At 33.3% G+C, this 23,049-nt stretch overlaps 1 protein-coding gene and 1 long non-coding RNA gene across 3 annotated transcripts in view; one reads left to right on the top strand and one right to left on the bottom strand.

Moving 5' to 3' along the window:
* The window catches only part of KIAA2026 (KIAA2026 ortholog), a 135,579-nt gene that overhangs the window by 84,719 nt on the left and 27,811 nt on the right, over positions 1 to 23,049 (top strand). The window contains exons 5-6 of one of the 2 annotated variants that reach the window (XM_030294259.1): positions 6,327 to 6,416; positions 22,198 to 22,313. In XM_030294259.1, coding sequence (XP_030150119.1) covers positions 6,327 to 6,416; positions 22,198 to 22,313 — 206 coding nt within the window. The remainder of the gene's footprint in view (positions 1 to 6,326; positions 6,417 to 22,197; positions 22,314 to 23,049) is intronic. The other variant, XM_030294258.1, reaches the window with a different exon arrangement.
* On the bottom strand, positions 258 to 10,391 carry LOC115499974. Its single transcript, XR_003964331.1, has 3 exons — positions 10,381 to 10,391; positions 6,854 to 6,856; positions 258 to 382 (listed from the first exon to the last, which is right to left on the bottom strand). It is a non-coding gene; the product is annotated as an uncharacterized LOC115499974 (long non-coding RNA).

Below are 23,049 nucleotides of genomic sequence, written 5' to 3'. Positions count from 1 at the left end.
GATTCCTATAATTTTAGAAATAAGGGGATTCAAACCTCTATTACTTACTCTATCAAAGTAACTCTTTTACCAGACATATTTCTTATGTTTGGGGTGGAATGCTTGCTATAATAATAGGTAGTGATGCATGTCATATACATAGGGTCAGTGTGAGGGGTAGGAAGTTCTTTTCCTAATAAATGTATTAGTTGGTCATATTGGAATCATGGATAGGATGCTCGAATTCATAAAAAGGTAATTGTCAGGAATAGGTTTAAACAGTAAAGTTGACTCTGTATAATTCTGGTAAATATGGGCTGTGGAATGCTCCGAAAAATAAGATTGAGGATGTTCATTATGATGATGTTGGTGTATTCTGCTAGGAAAAATAGGGTGAAGGGACCTGTTACATACACAATGTTAAACCCACATACAAGTTCTGATTCTCCTTCTGTTAAGTCACAGGGAACCCGATTAGTTTCTGCTAGAGTTGAGATGAATCAGATCATGGCTAAAGGTCATAAAGGGAGTGATGATTAGCATTGATAGTGTAAAGGATCCATTTATTAGCAGTACTGATAGTAGGATTATTGCTAATGTAACTTTGTATGAAATTGTTTGAGCTATGGCCCACAGGGCTCTGATTAAGGCGTAATCATAGGATTGAGTAAATGGCGAGACTTGACATAGCTAGTATAAATAATACTCCTAAGTTTATGTTGATGAGTGGATATGGTATTGGCAGGGGGATTCAGATGGTTAGGGCGAGTGAGAGGGCTAAAATGGGTGCTATAATAAATGTAGATATGGAAGATGTGAGGGGTTGCAGGGGCTCTTATTAAAAAGTTTCACCGCATCTGCAGTAGGTTGCAGTAGCCTGTATGTTCCTAAGATGTTTGGTACTTTGTGAAGTTGTATATATCCTAATACTTTACATTCTACTCGTGTTAGGAAAGCTACTGCAAGGAGGATTGGGACGTTCAGTGAAAAGATGTTAATTACAAACATGTTAGGGAGAGGAGTTGAACCTCTGATTATAAAGGTTTAAGTTTTATGCAGTTACCAGCTCTGCCACCCTAACAAACCTGGATTCTTGGGCAGTGGAAGTTAACAAAGTCTGGATTGAGATTATATCATCTAATGAGTTTAAGGCACTTTATGTGAAGTAGGCCTCATTTCTCTTGTCCTTTCGTACTGGGAGAAATTGTTTAATAGATAGAAACCAACCCGCATTGCTCCAATTTGAACTCAGATCACGTAGGACTTTAATTGTTGAACAAACGAACCTTTGATAGCTGCTGCACCATCGGAATGTCCTGATCTAACATCGAGGTTGTAAACTCTATTGTCAATATGAACTCTAAAATAGTATTGTGCTGTTATTCCTAGGGTAACTTGTTCCACTGATCAAGTTTTGGGATCAATAAGTGATGTAATACTTTTGACTAGTTGGTCTAGATTTCAGACCCTCAGAGGTTGTTTATTCTTTGAGGTCACCCCAACTTAAATTGTCAGTCCATGTATTGTCCCTGTTGGTTGAATTGAGTTGATTTCTTTGGACTGGTTAATTAAAGCTCCCTAGGGTTTTTCATCTTATTATTATATTCCCGCCTCTTCATGGGAAGGTCAGTTTCATGGATTGGAAGTAAGAGACAGCAAAACCCTCATGTGACCATTCATACAAGTCCCTATTTAGAGAACAAATGATTATGCTACCTTTGCATGATCAGGATACCACAGCCATTTAGATCAGGATACTGCGGCCGTTTAACAAATGTCACTGGGCAGGCTGTACCTCTAATACTGAAATGCTAGAGGTGATGTTTTTGGTATACAGGCGGGGTTTGTGTTTGAGTTCCTTTTACTTCTTTTAATGTTTCCTTAGTTGTGTGCCTGTGTTGGGTCAACAATTAGTTTGATAATTAGTTTATAGCTGGATTATTTTATCTTATTGTTAACTGTGTTATCTGCTCTAAGTTTATGCAAGGACAAGTATTAACATTGTTGCTTCTATTGTTAAATAGATTAACCCAGTGTTAAATTAGGAGTTGGTTGCATATTTTGGTATTAAGATGATTTTAACGCTTTCTTAATTGATGGCTGCCTTTAGGCCAATTATGGTTCTGTTTATGCTTATTCTCTAAACAAGGTTGTATTTTTTTCTAAAAAGCTGTAACTTTTTAGATATATTTTAAACTTATATTAGAATTTTTAGGTTTTTAGGGAAGTTTAAAGTTGAACTAAGATTCTCTTCTGGGTACCAGCTATCACCAGGCTCCTTAGACTTTTCACCTCTACCTACAAATCTTCTCACTTATTTTGCAACATAGATGAGTTTATTCTACACAGGTTGTTCATAGGTAGCTTGTCTGGTTTGGGGAGGACTAGCTTAACTTCTCTTTGTTAGGTTATTCTAGTTAATTAAGCAAAATGTACAAAGGGGTAATGTTTGCTGTTTAGAATTTTTAATTTTTCTTTTCATTGTTCCCTTACAGTACTTTCTTTATAGCGCCAATTTAAATATCTCTATCCTATACTTGTAAGAATTTATTAAATGTTTTGGTTGTTTCATGTTAGTTGAGTTTTTGGTTGTTTTGGCTAGCTTTGGTTCAAGATGATCATTTGATGTGAAATCTTCTGGGTGTAAGCCAGATGCTTTAACTACATCTTGGTTTATCCATGCATACTTTCCAGTATGCTTACCTTGGTATGACTTCTCTCCTCTTGTGTTTTTGTTATTTGAATAAGTTGTCTTTAGGTTTATGTCACTTGAGAGTGACGGGTAGTGTGTGCTTTCTTCGTGGCCCAATTCAATTAAGCTCTCTATTCTTAATTTACTACTAAATCCTCCTTTAGTTCTCAGTTTCATAAGAATTTTCATAGGGAATTGTGTTTTTACGTAGAAAATGTAGCCCATTTCTTCCTGCCTCATGAGTTACACCTTGACCTAACTTTTTGATATATGATAGTTGTTATTACTTTTCTTTCTTTGTAGGGTTTGCTGAAGATGGCAATATATAGACTGAATTGGCAAGGGGTACTGAGGTATATTGGGGTTTATCGATTACAGAACAGGCTCCTCTAGAGGGATATAAAGCACCCATAGTGGGGTATCTAATCCCAGTTTGGGCCTTACCTATAGTGTAACAGGAGGAATTAAAGTCATTTTTGTGACTTATTTTTATATTAATTGTAGCTTTTTACAGCCTAGTTAAGATTTAACTTTAGTGCAGGGTTCTCTTTAACACACTTTACACCCTAAGTCTATTAATTTGGGTTAATCATATGACCACCATGGCTGGCGCAAAATTTACCAACCCTGTTTAATATAGCTTAGTCTAACTTTCGTTCATGGCTTAATTTTTATCACTGCTGTATCCTGTGGGGTTGTGGTTAAAGAAGGCATCATGAGCCACATTTTAGTGTGTTTGATACCTGCTCCTTTTGATCACTGGTGATTTAGAGGGCATTTTCACCGGGGTGCGAAGACTTGCATGTGTAATCTTTTTAACAACCAGTGGAAAGGCTAGGACCAAACCTTTGTGTTTATGGAGTCTGACGACTCATCTGGGCATTTTCAGTGTCTTGCTTTACTCAATAAGCTATACTAACAGGTTTATGTTGATTTGGATTTGAGTTTATCAGTTGATTTTTATGGTACTTGTTTAGTGAAAATTAACTGTTCAAGAAGAAAGAGAGCTCAGGACTATGTATCCTAGTGTATTATATGGGAATTTGATGTTTGAGCCTTATATTTGGATGTGCATTTAGTCTTATTTTGGGGGTTTGGCAAGAAGATAATAAATACGTTTATCTATTATAGGGTTACAGGGGACTTGGGGGTAAGGGGAGTTTGGTTAAGCTAGTTGTTCATTATGAACTCTGTAGTACCAGAATGTTTCAGAAGCCATGAAGATTTGGAATTCTTAATCATTTAGAACCTTACTGCTCAAAAGTATGATCTGTATGTAGCCTATACCTGGAAACTTGTTAGAAATGCAGAATCTCAGGTCCCACCTCAGGCCCATTAAATCAAAAACTTCATTTTAACAAGATTCCCAGGTGATTCTTATGCACATTAAAGTCTGAGAAGCATTGACTTTTGTATACAACTTACTAAGCTGGTAAGCCACTTCGAAATACTATTTTAATATATTCATAATATTCATAGTTTGACTTCAAAACTGTGTTCCTTTAAATGGAATATTAAGTATTTGTTGATTCCTATGAACTGAAAGATTTTAAGTTTCTTAGAGTGTGTCTGGTTGTCGGGGTGCATGTTTTCATTGTTACTGTAAGTTTCTACAAACTATACATGCAAAATGTACCCTTATTCCTTGTATAATGAGACACCTAAGATGCAGGTGAAAATTCCTCTGTGCTTTGCCATGTGTGCAAATGAGAAATCTGTGCTGTGATATTAACTACCGCACGAAGTTCAGTGAAAAGGCATGTAACCCATCTGTAAGCTCTGGGGCAAATTTGAAATGTTAGTCAGAATAGCAGATTTTACAATGGGAAGTTTAGTTACCACTGAGTGAGTAGTTACTAAAAACCTGGTGTAGGACCAACAATGAAGCTTTATAAATGGAATAGAAGTTGAAGACATTATCAAATTTTAGAGGCACTCACATAGTTGTCCAGTCCACTGCCTATTAGCATTTCTTCCAGGACTCTAGATTTGGCAAATGGGAATGTGTAGTTTATAATAAAATATTAGCAACACTGTCCTACTACATCATTGTGTTTTATACCCTTGAAATTATTTGAGTTACTTAAATGCATATTTTCTCTTCATCGTCAGTTCTGTGTGTTTGAAAGTATGTAGGCATTTCTAATAATAATTGTTAATACTAATTATAATTTATAATATGTGTGATTTTTTCTTAGTCTGTTAGATTTAACTATATTGCCATTTAGGTAGATCAAGGGCATATCAGTGATTTCATATGGCTTAACCTAATAATGAAGCTCAAAGGGGTCCTACTTTCCCATTTTTGTCACACAGTTATCACTAGGAATAATCTTGTTGTAACCCACTTTTCTTTTGTTGTTGTTTTTTGGGCTTTTTTTTACAAAAAATATGCCTTTAGGAAAACAGTATCCTTACACAGAAATTAACGAATATAACAAATTTGGGCTGATAAAAACTTATGGTGAATTAATAGCTTTATAAGTGTAGTATTTTTTTTTAAATTATCATGCAGTGTAAACATTACAAGACTTTAATTAACCTAAAACTTTTCCTCTTTATGTAGTTGCAGTTGTTTTAGAAACATTTCTTTTTTATAATAGATTTTTTAAAATATGGGCTTAAATTATTTTAGGGAAAAGTTAAATATATTGGGAAAAAGTATAATTTTACAAGAACTAAAATGTAGTTATTAATATTTTTGCTGACACTCACTGTTTTTTACTTATTTTTTAATGTTTATTTATTTTTGAGAGAGAGAGAGGCGCAAAATGCAGGCAGGGGAGGAGCAGAGAGAGGGAGACACAGAATCCAAGCAGGCTCCAGGCTCTGAGCTGTCAGAACAGAGCCTAATGCGGGGCTTGAATGCATGACCTAAGCTGAAGTCGGACACTTAACCTACTGAGCCGCCCAGGTGTCCCAGACACTTCACTGTTTAAAGCTTTTAGTAGTTAAGCCAAACTAGTTTGATTATTCATAACTAAAAACCAATTATTTTGGCCATTTGTCAATATTACCAAGGTGAAGTAAAATTATATTTCCATATAATTATGAAAAGAAATAGATGCTGTCTATGGAGATGATTTTATTAAAGACTACAAGATCATATTAAGAATGTGTACTTAATGTCATTTATTTCTTTGAATATATGTATTACATATAGTGGAAATCCTTCTTTCTTGGCAGTCCCAACCATAATACAATTAGTTTGATCATATAGTTAGCAAACTAAAGCAAATGTATAATGACATTTCTCCAGGGACACATTTATTCATCAACTAGGATACTGCCTGATAAAGCATTTCTTAAAGGTGATTCGGTAATCTGTGAATTATAGGGTGAGTTTCCAGATCTTTGTCATTCTGGGCTGAAAGTTGATAACGTTAAGAAAGTACCTGGATTATAAAGCAAGCTGAGAACAGAGGGGTGTGGTATGAAACCACCAGGGTTGAAATTTCAGTTATTTTTATGCTATGCCTGAAGTTCATACATTATAACAAGTGATATATTTTAAAATATAAACTGTGGGATTTTTTTTGCTTTTTACTATTACAAATAATTGTGAATTTAGTGTATGTTAAATCAACTTCTGTTACCACATTTTGGGTGTTTCATATTATGTGTTATCAAGCTGTGTTTTTGTGTTTTATTTTAGCTTATTTGCACTAATCTTGATGAACTCAGGGAATTAATCACAAAAATCGAGAATGAACTCAAAGATCTGGAAAACAGTAGAAAAAAATCGGTAGGTGTTGATCCAAAAGTTCTATCTATTATTTTTAGCATTAAAATTTATTCCTGCTTTTTTCTAAAGCTTTCTTTTTTAATCTTGTTTTTCTGGGTTACATAAAAATTTGCAATGAAAAATAGAAACATTGTTCCTTTTATTTCTTCTGTGTGGTCTGGTTTTCATTTTTCATAGAGAAAAATGGTACCAGGGCAAGTAAATTAAATTTTGTTTGCCTGGTTTATATCAGGTATAGTTTTAGAATATTTCCCAATATACTGGTTGGTTGTTTGCTGACTGGTAGTTTTTAGGGTAACGCTTGCCTTGCAGATATTCTTAATTAATAATTATATGCTTTTAATGGAAGTTTATTGCTTATTAACATAAAAATTTTAATTAACTGTGACATAAATAATATATAAATTGTTTAATCCTGCCCCAGATGTTTTTGAAACATACTTACCAGTATGTCTTTTAAAACACCTTTATCAGTTAAAGTCTTTTTTAAACTTTATATATTCTAAATTCACAATTTTACCTTCATTTTTTATAGTTCTTGAGAGAATATAAAGAAAAGAATATTCACTCAACACTTGGTAAAATACTCATTTATGTTATTTATTAAATCAGTGATACTTGCTTAACTGGCATTAATAGTTCAGTGATATTACATATTTGAAACACAGTTATACACCAGTAAATGTGAAGGCTTTAAGCATTGGAGAAAATCAATCATTATTTTAAAAATACCTTTTTTTTTATGGCTTAGGAATGCCATGAAGCCACTTTTAGGTGTTTGCTCAGAACCTGTTAATCTAGAATTATGTATAAAATAAGGATAGTGATACATACAGCAAAGCTTCATATCAGCAGATTTGTAGTAGTCATTTTATATGCTGTTTAGGAGAAACATATTGGTAGCACTCTGAAGGGAGGAGACTTAAATGCCATTAAAGGACAACCTTCTGAGGTTATTTAACAGAGGCATAAAACAGCCATAAGCGTTCAGAAGTTTCAAGTGATACCTCTGAGAATATCGATATAATCTAAGAGATAGGATAATGTTCGTAGTGATAGCTATTAACAAAAAAACATTATGTTCAGTATACAATCTGAGAATGTGGAAAACTGTTATTTTTAGAAATATTTCTTCAACGTTTATTTATTTTTGGGACAGAGAGAGACAGAGCATGAACGGGGGAGGGGCAGAGAGAGAGGGAGACACAGAATCAGAAACAGGCTCCAGGCTCTGAGCCATCAGCCCAGAGCCTGACGCGGGGCTCGAACTCACGGACCGCGAGATCGTGACCTGGCTGAAGTCGGACGCTTAACCGACTGCGCCACCCAGGCGCCCCTAGAAATATTTCTATTAAAAATGGTTTAGACCCTTATTAGATTCTTATGTGTTCGTGTGTGTGTGTATGTGTGTGTATACACTCGTGTGTGTATACACGTGTGTGTGTGTGTTTACACATACACACTTTGGTATATGGGTAGTTGATGTGAAACACCAGGTGTTTTTTCAAACAACATTTATATTAAAATATTTTCTCAGCAAAGTTATTTTTAATATATCTGATGTTATATGATCATAAAGGACTAATTCTGTTCTTTAATAGGAAGAATAGTCTTTTAATCAGGGTGTTATCTATAGTTTTTGTAGAAGCTGTTTATTTTTAGTGAGTTGTCTGTTCTTCATGAGTCTAAATAGAATTCTGTTAAGTAAATTTGCTAATTGTTTTTTATGCTATGGTTAAACATAATGTATGCCTCTTGTTCCCATATTATAAATTAGGGTGTTGTTTTCAATAAATAGTTTTATGCATAACTGATTTATGTACTTACTTACAGCATACATTGTAAGAGAAAAAGACTTCTGCAAGTATCCTAGAGTTTTCTGTAAAGCCATCCACCTCACTTCCATTAGTGGTAGGAGGTATATGCATATTGCCTTCCTTTAACGGAACAAGTAGAAGGGTAAAAGAAAGTATAGATTACAAATATTTGACATTGTAGTCTGTGGAGGCATGTTTATCAGATAGTTTTAGGTTACATACAGGGTTTAATTTTTAAATTTTGTGACTCTAAATTTTTAACTTGTTTATGACTCGTAATATTTGCATATTAGTTTTTTTTTTTTTTTCAACGTTTATTTTTATTTTTGGGACAGAGAGAGACAGAGCATGAACGGGGGAGGGGCAGAGAGAGAGGGAGACACAGAATCGGAAACAGGCTCCAGGCTCTGAGCCATCAGCCCAGAGCCCTACGTGGGGCTCGAACTCAGGGACCGCGAGATCGTGACCTGGCTGAAGTCGGACGCTTAACCGACTGCGCCACCCAGGCGCCCCAATGCATATTAGTTTTAAAATATGTTTTCTGCTCTTCAAGAAATAGAAATTCTTGGGACTGTACTTAGTAGGGATAATCTTACTGAGATTACTAACATAAGAGCTATTTCCCTTTAAACTGCCTAAAAGGTTGTTTTCATGTGAAATGGCCACACAGCATAAAGGTAACAATAGACCATAAAAGTTTACATATTATTATCTGTCATTCCTTATTTTTCTATACAAGCTATTATTGAGTATGGTAGATGTTAGTTATAGGAACTAACCTTATTGAATGTTTATGTTAATATTAAATATCAATTTATTTGGCATCATTTTGGAATAAGATGTTTCACTGAACTGAATTTTCTAGGTAACTGAAACCTAAACTTTAGGACTAAATTCCTTCCTTCCTTTCTTTTTAATTTCTTATTTTAATCATTTACTGAGAAACTTCCCTGCCTCCTTGTACTGTATTCAACAAAATTTTAACACTTTTTGATGATTCAAGGATCATTATGAATATCCATAATTATACTGATACCCTAAAAGTGTATTGATATCAATAACTCTAAACATTTACCAAAAGACCTTTATGTTATATATTTTGAAGGTGTGTGTTTGTATTTTTGCTTTTGTTATCTTTTCTTGGTCAACCTGTTGTTTCTTGTGTTTGTCCATGTACTTGCCTTAGCTAATATACTGTGAATTACAAAGGAAGTAACAATATTTATAAGAATTGGACTTGTAGTAAGGACCTGAGAGACTTTCTTAATAATGAGAAATGCATGAACTTGGTGATGGTGGTAGCCATTTTCACTGATTCCTTGCCTGTGGACTTCCTTCACTATTGCCAGACAAATAGAGTATTAATTTTGATCTTCATAAGATATCACTGTCAAAACTAAAATAGTATTTAGAATCAAAACAATTCTGTTACTCATCGGCTTTTATATCTATAATGCTCCAGTAACAAAGAGGATTTATTCCATATAGACATTTATCTGTCATAAGCCATTTTTAAAAACAAATATTTATGTGATAGAGGATTTAATATGGATTCATACAAACACCTCACTTCTTTAGAGGATTTCTTCTCTGCAGAGCCTCTTCAGATAGTTTATAATCTTTTAAAAATCTGGATCGTTTACTCATTCTTGTAAGACAGCTAATTCCATTTATAGTTAATAATGTAAGGAGAAAAATGCTTTCATTTTCTTGAGTTTGTCTGAGCACACTTGATACCATTACTTCAATTTTGGAAGCAACTTTCAACATCCTTTAGATCCTGCAGTGTTATACCTAATTATTCACCTGAGATTTGTTTAAAGTGAGACATCTGGTTGAGATAAATAGAAATATATAGTTTGACAGTTTTTAAATTTTGTTTTCCTCATTATTGTTTAGATCATAGGATTCTTCAGGGAGCTAAAGGAGAAAATCATAACATTTTATTTTTATTTTGTGTTTTTAATCAAGAGATAAAATTCACATTGTCTATTTGGAAATTATATTTTTATCTTATTTAATTTTTAAATATTTATTTATTTTGAGAGAGAGGAAGAAGGGGAGGGGCAGAGAGAGCAAGGGAGAGAGAGAATTCCAAGCAGGCTCCATGCTGTCAGTGCAGAGCCTGACGCACACAAGGCTCAAACCCACAAACCCTGAGATCATGACCTGAACCAAAATCAAGAGTTGGATGCTCAACCAACTGAGCCACCCAGGTGCCCCAGAAAATATCTTTTTAGATTGAGGAAATGTATTAGTTTTCCAGAAAGATAGAGCTCAGATTATTGATAAATTTGCCTGATACTATTGTATTTGAAATATATTAGTATTGCTTTCAGTCAAAATTTTGAACAGTCAAAATTGGAAAATTTTGCCAGGCTGATATCAGAAGTGGTTATATTTTGCGTTTTTCATGTGACCTTTTTCTCTTTTTCATATCTCCCTAATTTCCTTATGTTTTAGATCATAATTTAGATTTTCAAAGAGGTTTCAACCTAGTTTTCTTCAATAAGGAAAGATTCCTATAGAAACTGGGTGTAAGGAAAAGTGTGAACAATTTGGCAAAAAAAAAAAAAAATTTTTTTTTATAAGAAAAGAAACCTTGTCTGGATTATATAGTGATGAATGATAGCCTTATCAATATAGAGAAACTAAAATTTAAAATACAAGACTTTTTCTTTTTTTTTTTTTTTCTTTTCTATCTTTTAGTAGTTAAGTAACTCAACACTTAGGATAAATATCATGATCAATATATAAGAAAAGCTATAAAACTGCCTTGCTATTTGAGCCTGTAATCCTGTTTGGAATTTAACTTTTACTTTCCCCATTTCATGCCCTATCTCCAAAAGCAATTTACACAATAGTGTGTTGAGCAGACTACCTCTAATAGTGGAAATTTGGAAAAAGCCTATATGTCCAACAGTAGGAAGATGTCTAACCAAACAGTATTAACACAGTAGTGTATCATAAAGCTAGTAAAATAAAATATTTGTAGGTCATTGTTACTACATGGAAATAATTTGTGAAATGTTAAATTTTTTAAATATATAAAATGATATGTGACTAATGATTATAATATATAAAAAGACATGTTAAGAATTGGAAAGGAATTTCAAGTAGTGAATAAAATTAATCTTTATTATGTTCTTAAGATAATTTAAATTCATCATACAATAATAATATTTCTCTTGCCTAACCAAAGGGTGTACATTAACAAGACCAAACGTTAGAGAAATTAGAAGCTTTTATCAGAGATGGTGAAACCCCTTTTTTGATCACAGAGTTCTGTATAAGCCACTGGTTATCAATCAGAGATGATTCCTCTCCCCACCTGGGAGACTTTTGGCAATGTCTAAAGACATTTTTGGTTGTTGAAGAGGTGGTACTGGCACTTAATGGATAGAGGCCTCAAAAATATCCTACATTATAATGATCCTATAATGCACATGATAATCTCCCACAATAAAAAATTATCTGGCCTCAAATGTCATTTGTGTGGAAATTGCAAAACCCCAGCATAAGCCTGTATTTGCTAAGGGCCCTATTCCCTTGCTTTGTCTGCTGCTGCCAACTTATTATGGAGAGAAAATAAGTTGATGTTTTGAAAGTTACGTAGAAATCAATGGAATCATATACTCGCTCCCATAATTGAGAGTACTTTTAGTAGACCATATACTTCTAATTCAGACTCACATTTGGTGAAACTTGTGAATGTTAGTATTAACATTTACCCTTTGTAGTTCATCAGATAGTTAAAAAATATTCTTGACCTTAGCTTCATATCCAGCTGTTTTCAATGTATTATGATTTATGACCTCTTTCAAGTATATTCACCATTTACCTTTACCTTCCTTTATATAGGAAATGAAGAAATTACAAATAACATGATTGTATATGTATTTTCTTTATTCATTTTTAGAAAGATGCTGTAATATATTCTTAAAAAGTGAAGATACAGTAAGGAGTAGAAACAAATAGAAAAATATAGTCAAATTATGTTTAAAAGTTATGAGACTTTATACGGGACCCCCAAAACATAATTGCATGTAGTATAGCCTTAATATGCAGCCAAGGGTTATTATATTTTAATCTCACTTTCTAACACCTGTAACAAATTTTATTATAATGAAAGATTATGGGATTTTTCCCTCCTCTCTGTATTCTGTATCCATGTGCTCACAGTGAAGCATCAAATCATAATTATTTTATAACCAGCTGTTGAGAGTGCGTAATCTATTTTACTAGAGTGTAAAGAATATTAGATACCTTCAGAGTCCTGAATATGCCCTAATTAACTTTATTTAATGGCTTTTCCTGTAGATATGGTTGCAGTAATCTCTAAATTGTCCTTAAAATTAATTATACTTAAATTTTTACAATTACATCATTATATATATCATTTTCTTATTCTAGATTTTCTGGTAAACTACTGGTTAACAAAACTGAAAACTATCTCAGCTGTGGTGGGGGAATCACGTCTTTAGTCATATGTAAAGCTTTTAAAAAATTAAAACGACCTTTTGGGGGCACTTAGATGGCTCAGATGGTTAAGCATCCAACTCTTGATTTTGGCTCAGGTCATGATCTCACGATTCTTGAGATCAAGCCTCCTCTCAGGCTCTGCACTGACAGTGTGGAGCCTGCGTGGGATTTTCTCTCTCCCTCTCTGCCTCACCCACATGTGTGTGTGCTCTCTCTTAAAATAAATAAACATTTTTGAAAAAAATAAAACAACCTTCTGGAAGGCCTGTGCAACAGATAAAATAAGTTTCTGTATGTATCTTAGTTATAGGTTCAAGTCTTATTCATAAGGCTTGTATTTCCTCACTGTCCTCTGTATGCTATGCATACTACCAGGAACTTGGTAGGGGTCCAGAGATTAAAACATAGTCCTTATCCTTAAAGAATCCACTTACAGAGTTTAAGATTTTATTCCCAACCCCGAGGATAAATTTTTAATTTTAAACAGGGTTAGTTGAGCTAGCTTCTGTCCTTTTATGAAAGACTTAATCTTTTCTTTTCAAACAGTGTTAATTCAGAAGTCACCAAACACTCCAGACACCTGCTTACTTCCCTTGTTTGAGAGTATAGTGGAGAGATAGAAAACATATGTGTTTTATGAACAATCAGATGGTAATTGACATGCTCAAAATAATAGAAAAGAAAGTTAGATGACAGGAAATATGAACCAGAGCAATATTTGGTAAGACAAAGCTTTAATCAACTAATTACTGAATTATCTAAGAATGCATTATCCATATTTATATCTATCGTAAATCTTGTTCTTTGGGTATTTTTTTTTTTTTGACCTTTAATAACTACTCAACCTAGAACTGGATTTTAACCCCTGTTAATAGATCTCACTGTTTCTACTTAATTACAGTTTGGCATAGTTTTAATCCCATTAGGGAAACTTTCATAAAAACAATTACTTGAAAACCCCTTTTCTTCAAAAGAAAGTTGCAATTAAAAGGGAAAAGGGTTATTTTGTATTTTTATATCAGGCAGATAATTGAAGTGAGCTTCAAAGGAAGAGTTGAACTAAGTTACAGATTCTTCTGTAGCTAGAGCTTCATAGTGTGGCTTAAACCCTTCTGAATTAACATATCACACACAAATATAAGTAACATTTATATGTCAAATACGTTTCAAAGCACCAACTAAATTTGTATTAGCTATTTAATAGTTACTACGTTCCACTGACAAAAGTTGTGGAAAATTGAATTGAAATCTTTGGGGTGATTAAGGCACCCCTCCATAAGCTTCACATCATTCCAACTTTTTATATTACAGAAGATATTGAACTCTTTGGAAAGACCCCAAAATTTAAAGATAGAATAGTTGAATGCATTTTGTGAATTGGTAAAAAATATTAAAAAAAAAAAACAAAAAAAACTGAGAGCATTGAACAGTAATAGAACTTCCCTACCATTTTACCAGACTTTAGGAAAAGAAAAAAATGATACATTACATATTAAAGAAAGATCAACTCAGAATCTGCAGAGAGTAGAAAGGAGCCTGCATAGAGGGTGTAAAGTGCACAAAAGAAACAAACCAAAAAACAGACTCTTAACTATAGGAGACTAAACAGATGGTTACCAGAGAGAGAGGTAGGTAGAGGGGATGGGTGAAAGAGGTGAAGGGGATTAAGAGTACACTTCTTTTGGGGCACCTGGGTGGCTCAGTTGGTTGAGCATCCGACTTCGGCTCAGGTCATGATCTCACGGCTCGTGGGTTTGAGCCCCGCATCGGGCTCTGTGCTGACAGCTTGGACCCTCGAGACTGCTTCAGATTCTGTGTCTCCCTCTCTGTCTACCCGTTCTTCAAAAATAAATAAACATTTTTTAAAAAGTACACTTGATGAGCATGTGAGTAATATGTGGGACTGTTGAACCACTATTTTGTACACCTGAAACTAATATAAAGTATGTTAATTACACTTGAATTAAAATTATTTTTAATATAGAAAAAGGCTTACCTGTAAATACTTTTTTTTTTAATTTTTTTTTCAACGTTTTTTATTTATTTTTGGGACAGAGAGAGACAGAGCATGAACGGGAGAGGGGCAGAGAGAGAGGGAGACACAGAATCGGAAACAGGCTCCAGGCTCTGAGCCATCAGCCCAGAGCCTGACGCGGGGCTCGAACTCACGGACCGCGAGATCGTGACCTGGCTGAAGTCGGACGCTTAACCGACTGCGCCACCCAGGCGCCCCTGTAAATACTTTTTAAACAATATGTGATGCTAACAAGTAGTAGTAGGTGCTTTTAATTAGGACAAGAGCAATTTAAGGCAGGTTTATTGACAGTAGCATGAAACACTGACAGGCAATTAGAAAAACCTGTAAGAGTATGTCTTGGTAGTCCAAAAATATAGTCAATAATCATTTGATGTAGAAATACAGATCATAGAGAAATGTGAACAGTCCCTGAGAGTCACTGTATTAAAATGTAACACAATAATTTGTTTATGATGATTCAAGTCATCAAGAGTTAAATTATATTCATTGTGTGTTCAGAAAATCTAGAAGACATATTTCCCTCAATTAAAAAATCTTTTGCATCTGAGCAGAAAACCTCAGTTAAGTAAGAAATTTACTTATGTAGTTTGAATACTTTTTGTAGGCCCACTCTGTGCTAGGCATTGTGATAGAACCTGAGAAAGTAAAAATAAGTAGGTTACTGTCCTTGCTCTTCAGATAGTCCCAATCTTCATGTCACTTATGTGGAATTTTTTTATGCTCTGATGATACGAAATGTAGCATTACTTAGTGATTCAGACTGTGCAGTGAATTGCTTGAGAACCCACCTTTCTGATATATCAGGTATAGATTGATCAAATTTTATCAATTTATTTGCTACCACCATTTACTTTTGAAAAAGGTCAAATTCAGATACTCAACCTGTGGTTAATTTCCAATCCAGAATTCGTTCTTCTTTGTAAATGAAAGTGGTTATATACCATCTGTACATACATATTGTTAGATTTTCTTCCCCAGTAGTAGTAATTACCTGACTAGGAATATGATCTGTTACCCAGTTTTCCTCTCTACAAAACTAAATGCCATTGAAATTTGCAGTAAATTTTCAGCATTGATGCAGTTGTTTGTTTTCATGCTTTCTAGTTAAATGCTATTATGGATATATAATGGGCATGTTGTATATGTTGTTCAGTGTGGGATGCCTTTAAAATAAAGTACAAATGCTTTTCTGTTAAATTAGTCTGTAAAAAAATTTTTTTTAATGTTTATTTATTTTGAGAGACAGAGACAGAGCGTGAGTGGGGAAGGGGCAGAGAGAGAGGGAGACACAGAATCCGAAGCAGGCTGCAGGCTCTGAGCTGTCAGCACAGAGCCCGATGCGGTGCTCGAACCCACGAACTGTGAGATCATGCCCTGAGACAAAGTCGGACACTTACCCGACTGAGCCACCCAGGTGCCCCTTTTTCTGTTAAATTAGTCTTAGGTGAAAATGGATGAGAGAAAATACTAGCATGAGATAGTTCATATTAGAACCTCTGGCAATGTTAATACCTTTTAACTTTTCTGATGTTAATATGCATATATTTCACTATACTGTCAAGCTAGCACTTTTCCAAGGGACTGTATACCAAAAAGGTGAATGTAATACTTTACCCCTAAAACTGTGAGTATGCAGGAATACATGAGTATGATGATAGTTTATTTAGGTAAGCAATAAGAAAAAGTAAATACTACCTTTTCATTTAATATTATTTAGACTAAGGAGAATGCCAAATAATTGGTTTATTAATATACTTAATTATAGTTAATTTGATTTGTGCTGTGTTTTTATACATAGGAGTTGAAATTATTTACAAGTTACCTTCAGATACTGCTAGTGATTTTAAATGAGACACCTTTGTGTACAGTTAGCTTTTCTCAAAGTTATTTGCATTTTATTTGAAAAGCTCAATATATTGTTATTTAATCCCTTTTCCAATCCCTTGTCACAATTTATGTGACAAGAGCCACGCCTGTAACAAAAAAATATTTTGTCATATGGTCCAGTTTCTGTGATCTAACATTTATAAATAAAGGAGTATAGAAAAATAGAAAAATAGTATTGATGTTTTTGTTATATACATCTTGTTTTTTTACTGTTCTTAACACATTAGTACCTTCTCAATTTATAAAAGCATTCTTTGTATATTTATATATGATTTTATTTTTTCTTCATATAGCTGTCAACAGCTATTTTGTTTACATATAATGTTATAAGAAAATCTATATAAGTAATAGGATGACTTGTGTAAACAAGTTACTTTCACCTAAGTTTAACATTCAAAGCATCTACAATTATTAAAATGTGTAAAATACATCCATGATGATGAGACATGTAAGGAACCTGGAATTTATTTGTTTTCCTTTTGTTCTTCTTTTAGGTGTCCAATGTCTCCAGCATCAGTAGATTGCCAACTCCCTGTCCTTGCAACACCCCAGCCAGCATTATGCTGGTTCTGTCATACCCATCCCTGATTACTGCAGCAGAATGGAATCGTTCTTTAGTTGTAAGGTAAGTTTCCCTCCCCACTCATTTCACACACATAGACTCAGCTTTTCATTTTATAATATTGTGTAGTTTTGTAAGTTTTTTTTCAAGTTTCTTTTCCTGTATGGTTCCTTAGGTTATTAGTGTATCTTATTCAGAAACTTATAAAACTGCATAATATAATAAAAGTTTTATCTTGTAACCATAGACCAGGTTCTTTTTGTAGTAATCCCTATGAGGTTATAATACCTCCATTGTTTGACATTTGGGGCATCTCATGGAAAGGGAGCTGGCAATCTGCAGCTGCTGTGGACATTGGATGAGAAGTATTGAAAGGTAAGCTTCAGATTTAGACCATATTAAATGCCTTTGGCTCTATGGTGTATGCTTGAAATTCATACTTTATGTTAAACTTTATATTAGATTCATAAAAGAAAAATATTACTCTCCTCTTTTAACGTGACCTTCAGTAAATGTTTGCATTATTAAGTTCACGTAATACATTGGGATTATCTTACAAGATAGTTTTTATCCCTGAAAATAGAATTCTAATATTGAATGAAATATTAAATGAAAATAATATTAAATGAAAAACAGTTTATTCTTCCCCCTTTTCACATACCTGTTTATAAAAAGTGTTAGGACTACATTTATATACATAAAGCTTATAAAATATTTTTTTATTAGAGAAATAGTTATAACGCTGTTTCACAAATGACCTCTTACTAGTCCTTCTATACCTACTGTCTTTATTTTCAATTCTGTGTTGATATCTACAGATAAAGATTGTAAGAACCTTTCTGATTTTTATTACATCCATATTCCCTCTTAAGTGTTTGAAGATGAGGAATTTGCTGTTTTCTGTGTTTTTTAGTCCAGTTTTAAACTTTAGAACAGTATAATTTTAAGTAATATTGCAAATAAACTAAATTTTATAGATTTTAATTTTTGCATTACAGAGACACCTACGTGTAAAGATAGGTACTTAGGTAATACAGTCTCTTATTCTTTAGGAATTGTCTGTATGTAGGCCAAGTGGGACAGCATTGTGTGGAAGAAGGGATTTTAACATTCAGAAGACCTAGAATTCTAGCTGAAAGTCTGCCTCTGTCTACAGGCACTTCCCTGTGTTTCACTGAGTCTATGTTCTCCTCCTTCCCTTTAGCTTTAATAATTTCATCCTAGAAGAAACACAGTATTTGTTCTCAGTTTTGCCTTTTTGTATATGTAAATAAAGCTGATCAGTCAGAAAAGCTATTGCTAGCTTTTAGTTAATGACCTGATTTAAATTCGGGAAATTTGATATTATATATCAAATATATATCAAATATATATTTGATTTTATATAAATTTTTACATTAGACCTAAGTTAAGGCAGATGGTTACCATCTCTAACTTCTTTTAAAAATTCATAACTTTTTTCTCTTTATATTAGTTTCATTGTATACTGTGACACTCCAAGACCACCACTAGGTAGGAGGGGACACGTTATATTAATTCCATTTGGTTTCTGTTGACCAAAGAAGATGGTAAATGAAACAGGCAGTGTGAGTTTCTTTTTTACTGTCAAGTGGTTAAATCACCTTACCTAAAATACCAGTCCCAGTGCAGTGATTCTGAACTTTTTTAAATGTGTATCCCCTTTTGGTAAACATAAAAACTGTGGACACACATACCCCATGACAGGATATAGTGATATCCTTTATTGAGGTCATTGTATTCTTTACATGTATCTTCTAGTTTTTATCACTCTTTCTATAATTTCTTTTATGAGAATAATAGACTTTTTGTTTTCCAAATATATAATAATTAAATATGCATTTTTAAATAATGAAATACCATACCATCACCACCCCAAGTTGAGAATATACAATATTAAAAAAGGGGAAGAAGGCCAAAAAACATATATAAAGTTAGAAAGCTATAGGCATTTTCAAACAGGTCAGCAGATAAGACAGAATTATATGAAAGTTAGAATTCTATTCTCTGATTAATATTTATGATCCCTTCTCTGTATATATAGTTGGATAGTTCAGTAATATATTTTCTGGACATTAGATTAATTAAAATTTAGTAATCAAAATCAAAAGATAAAATTCTCCTAATCTTTTTTAATGTCTTTTCTACAAAAATTAATGCTATAATTTAATAGAGACACAAACACAGCTGACAAGTGTCTTAAAATAATGACATTCAGCTACACAGACTCCTGTTCCTTTGCCTCACCTACCTAGTCTCAAGGTCCCACAATACTGCTCGTCCTTCTACATTCCCCACACCATCACCACTACACTAATCCAGATAGAAGCCATACTACCCAGGTTCATTCTGCATCTGCCATTCTTCCCCCATATAACCCTCAGTTACAAAAACTTCAGAATGCCTGGTGCTCTCGGGGTGCCTGGGTGGCTCAGTCAGTTAAATGTCTGATTTTAGCTCAGGTAATGATCTCGTGATTCCTAAGTTTGAGCCCCACGCCGGGCTCTGTGCTGACAGCTCAGAGCCTGGAGCCTGCTTCAGATTCTGTGTCTCCCTCTCTGTCTCTCTCTCTGTCTCTCTCTCTCTCTCTCTCTCTCAAAAATAAATAAAAATTATAAAGAAATTGAATTATAAAGAAAAATTGAAAGAAAGAGAATGCCTGGTGCTCTCTAGTCTTTTAACACTTTTCCAATTAAGTATACCACAAAGATGATAGTCTCCCTTCATTACTCATGCCTTTCGTCTTTCTGCTTCTATTCTTACCATTTCATTTTTGAGCCAAGTAGTAGTTAAAAAGTTGAGAAATAATGCTGTTGTATGCCCTGTTAAAGAAAAAAAAAAAAAAAAAGAATCTCTACCTTTTTTTTTTTTTTTTAACTGAGAGTACTACCTCATTCCACAAAGGATTTAGGGTGACTGTCTGTCATCTGCCTTTTCATCTTCCTCATTTACCTCTCCCTAAATAAAAGTATTGTTTATTGCTTAACAGTTTTGTTTTCATGGGTTAGAATAAGCACTTTATACTATCTTCTAACCCCCTTTTTTTTTTTTGAGAAAATAAACTTTTGAGATATAACTTACTGTTGAGTCCTTTGAGAAAGCATTTGACAAGAAGAAAAGTCTGTCTAGTTTATTATATGAAATATAATTGATATAATATATCATATAAATGATTGATACAATTGATATAATAATGATTGATATAATATATAAACGATATATGAAATAATTACTTTCCTTGAAATTTTTTCACAGTAGTCTGATTTGTCATGTCATTAAAAAGATAAGGGTTAATCATTGAGCCTAGGTTCCATACTCATTATGTGCACACATATAATCCCAAATCTTCCTACTTTTCTAATAAACAGTTCCCTTCCAAGGTATAAAAACCTCAGAAGCAAAAATGTACTTGTTTATTTCTACATGCATAAATATTCTGTTGGAGTAGGAACTACACTATTCATCATTTATGTTTGTGACTAAAATTTCACATACATAGATAAATTTCACATTTCAGTAAGTGGCTGAAATGTTGACGGTTATATATATATATAAAATTGGGAAATTTATGCACAGATTCAGAATACATTTTGCTTTAGGATGTGGTTATTTTTCTGCCGTAGTGTTCTACCTATGTGGTAAATTAACTCAATAGTTGCTATGAGATGAAGTCTAATTTTTGCATGTTAATTGTGATCCACAATATATATAGTTGTGTATTTTTTGTTACAAAAGAAAAAAATGAGTGGTCTGTATGGTATATGAATTATATCTCAACAAAAAAAAGAAATACCACATGGTTATAGAGCAGCAAATGATGAAGATGGTAGTGATGATGATGATGATGATGATGAAGATGGTGATGGTGATAGGTATACACTAACATTGTGGAAAAGGGAGGAGTTGACTACCTAACGATATAACTTCTGTAACCTTATTGTTCCTATGGTATTTGAATAATTTTATGGGTACTGGTGAAGTGTATCTTTACTAATGGTTTTTATAACCTATGTCATTGAATTTATGCAATACAGCTTTAAAGAGTAGACATGTAGAGTAGAGTGATGTAGTAGATAGAGTAGAGTGATGTAGTTCTAAGAACTTGTACTTCAACATAAGGTAGATCTGGATTCAAGTCATAGGACCATAAACAAGTCATTTAATCTCTCGGCCTTAGTTTCATTTGTTAAGTGAGACTAAAAAGGCACGTACATTAGAAAGGTTTTCATGACACTAAAGTACATGTGTACTCTCATGGTCATTCAACCCCTCCATTCTTTCCCCTCCTTCTCTTCCTCACTTTCCTCCTCCTTTTCCCTCCCTCCTTTTCCCCTTCTAGATAGAGATACAGATAGATAGAAATAGAGATAGATATATGAGTTAAATACTTTGGATAATACTTAACAAATGGAGAGGGGGTGTCAGTAATTATTAACTCAGTGTAGCTGTAGCATTATAGTGTTGAAAATTATGACCACTTATCTGTTTGTCTGTGCTGGAAATATTTTTAAGTAAAAATAATTGTAAAACTTCCTAAGGAAGTTTGTTAAGACTGTGCTTGAATATAACAATCCTGACTTTTTTCTCTTTTTTCCCACTCTTTGGGATAATTACAAAAACTTTACAGAAGTGAACCATACCATTTACATATTTAGTGAATTTTTATGAATGTTTGTATTTTTACATGTATTTAGAAATGACTTATTAAAATATTTACAGTTGACCCAATTAAAAACTTAAAAAAAAATTTTGTCTCCTTGTTTGATTAAATAGGTTTTAGATTTCTCTAGTAGAATTGAGAATCTTTAAAATATTATAAATTTATTACAGAATATTTTTCCTTTCTGCAACCTTCTAAAAAAGATACACTCATTTGATGAGTATTGGTGTTTTGTTTTGTGTTTTACTCAGAAAATAAGGCTTGACATTTACTTTTAGATTAAATCTAAAGGATTTACTTTAATATTGTGTTTTTAGGGCAAATGGTATCATCGGAGGCAAGCTGTAAAAGAATTGCATGGTACATTGATACGTCTTTTAAATGAGTTGCTGCCATGGGAACCAAAGTTGATGAAAGCTTTTCAAAGAAACAGGTACTTTGAGCTTTATAACGTTTTACTTATTTTAGGGCTCTTAACTTGTGATTATGGGAAGATGTTCTGGAATCATTTGGTATTTTTCCATTGATTTATAATTCAACAATTATTTTTGAGTGCCTGCTGTGTGCAAGGCACTTCTAAGCCCTGAAAAAGTAGTGCTGTTTAAACAGAACCCTACTATCTTGTAAAAATGAAACTGTACCTATTAAATAACTCCCCATTTTCCTTTCCACCCACCCCTCACAACCACCATTCTACTTTGTCTATATGATTTGACTGCTCTTAAGTACCTCATGTAATGTACAGCATTTATATTTTTGTGTTTTTGTGACTATCTTCTTTCACTTAGTATAATATTGTCGAGGTTCATTCACGTTGTAGCATATGTCAGAATTTCCTTCCTTTTTAAGGCTCAGTATTTCATTGTGTGTGTATACCATTTTGCTTATTTATCTGTCAGTGCTGATGCTTGGGTGGTTTTCATGTTTTAGCTATTATGAATAATGTTGCTAAGAACATGGGTGCACAAATATCTCTTCAAGATACTGCTTTCACTTCTTTTGGGTATATACTTAGAAGTGGAATTGCTGGATCATATGGTAATTCTATTTTTATTTTATTTTATTTGTTTTGTTTTGTTTTTATTTATTTGTTTATTTAAATTCAAGTAGTTAACATAAAGTGTAGTATTGGTTTCAGGAGTACAACCCAGTGATTCATCAATTACATA

The sequence above is a fragment of the Lynx canadensis genome, chromosome D4, assembly GCF_007474595.2.
Source record: "Lynx canadensis isolate LIC74 chromosome D4, mLynCan4.pri.v2, whole genome shotgun sequence".
Taxonomy (NCBI): Eukaryota; Metazoa; Chordata; class Mammalia; order Carnivora; family Felidae; genus Lynx; species Lynx canadensis.
Note: the sequence above shows the minus strand (reverse complement) of the source record. Positions and strands in the feature narration are given on the sequence as shown.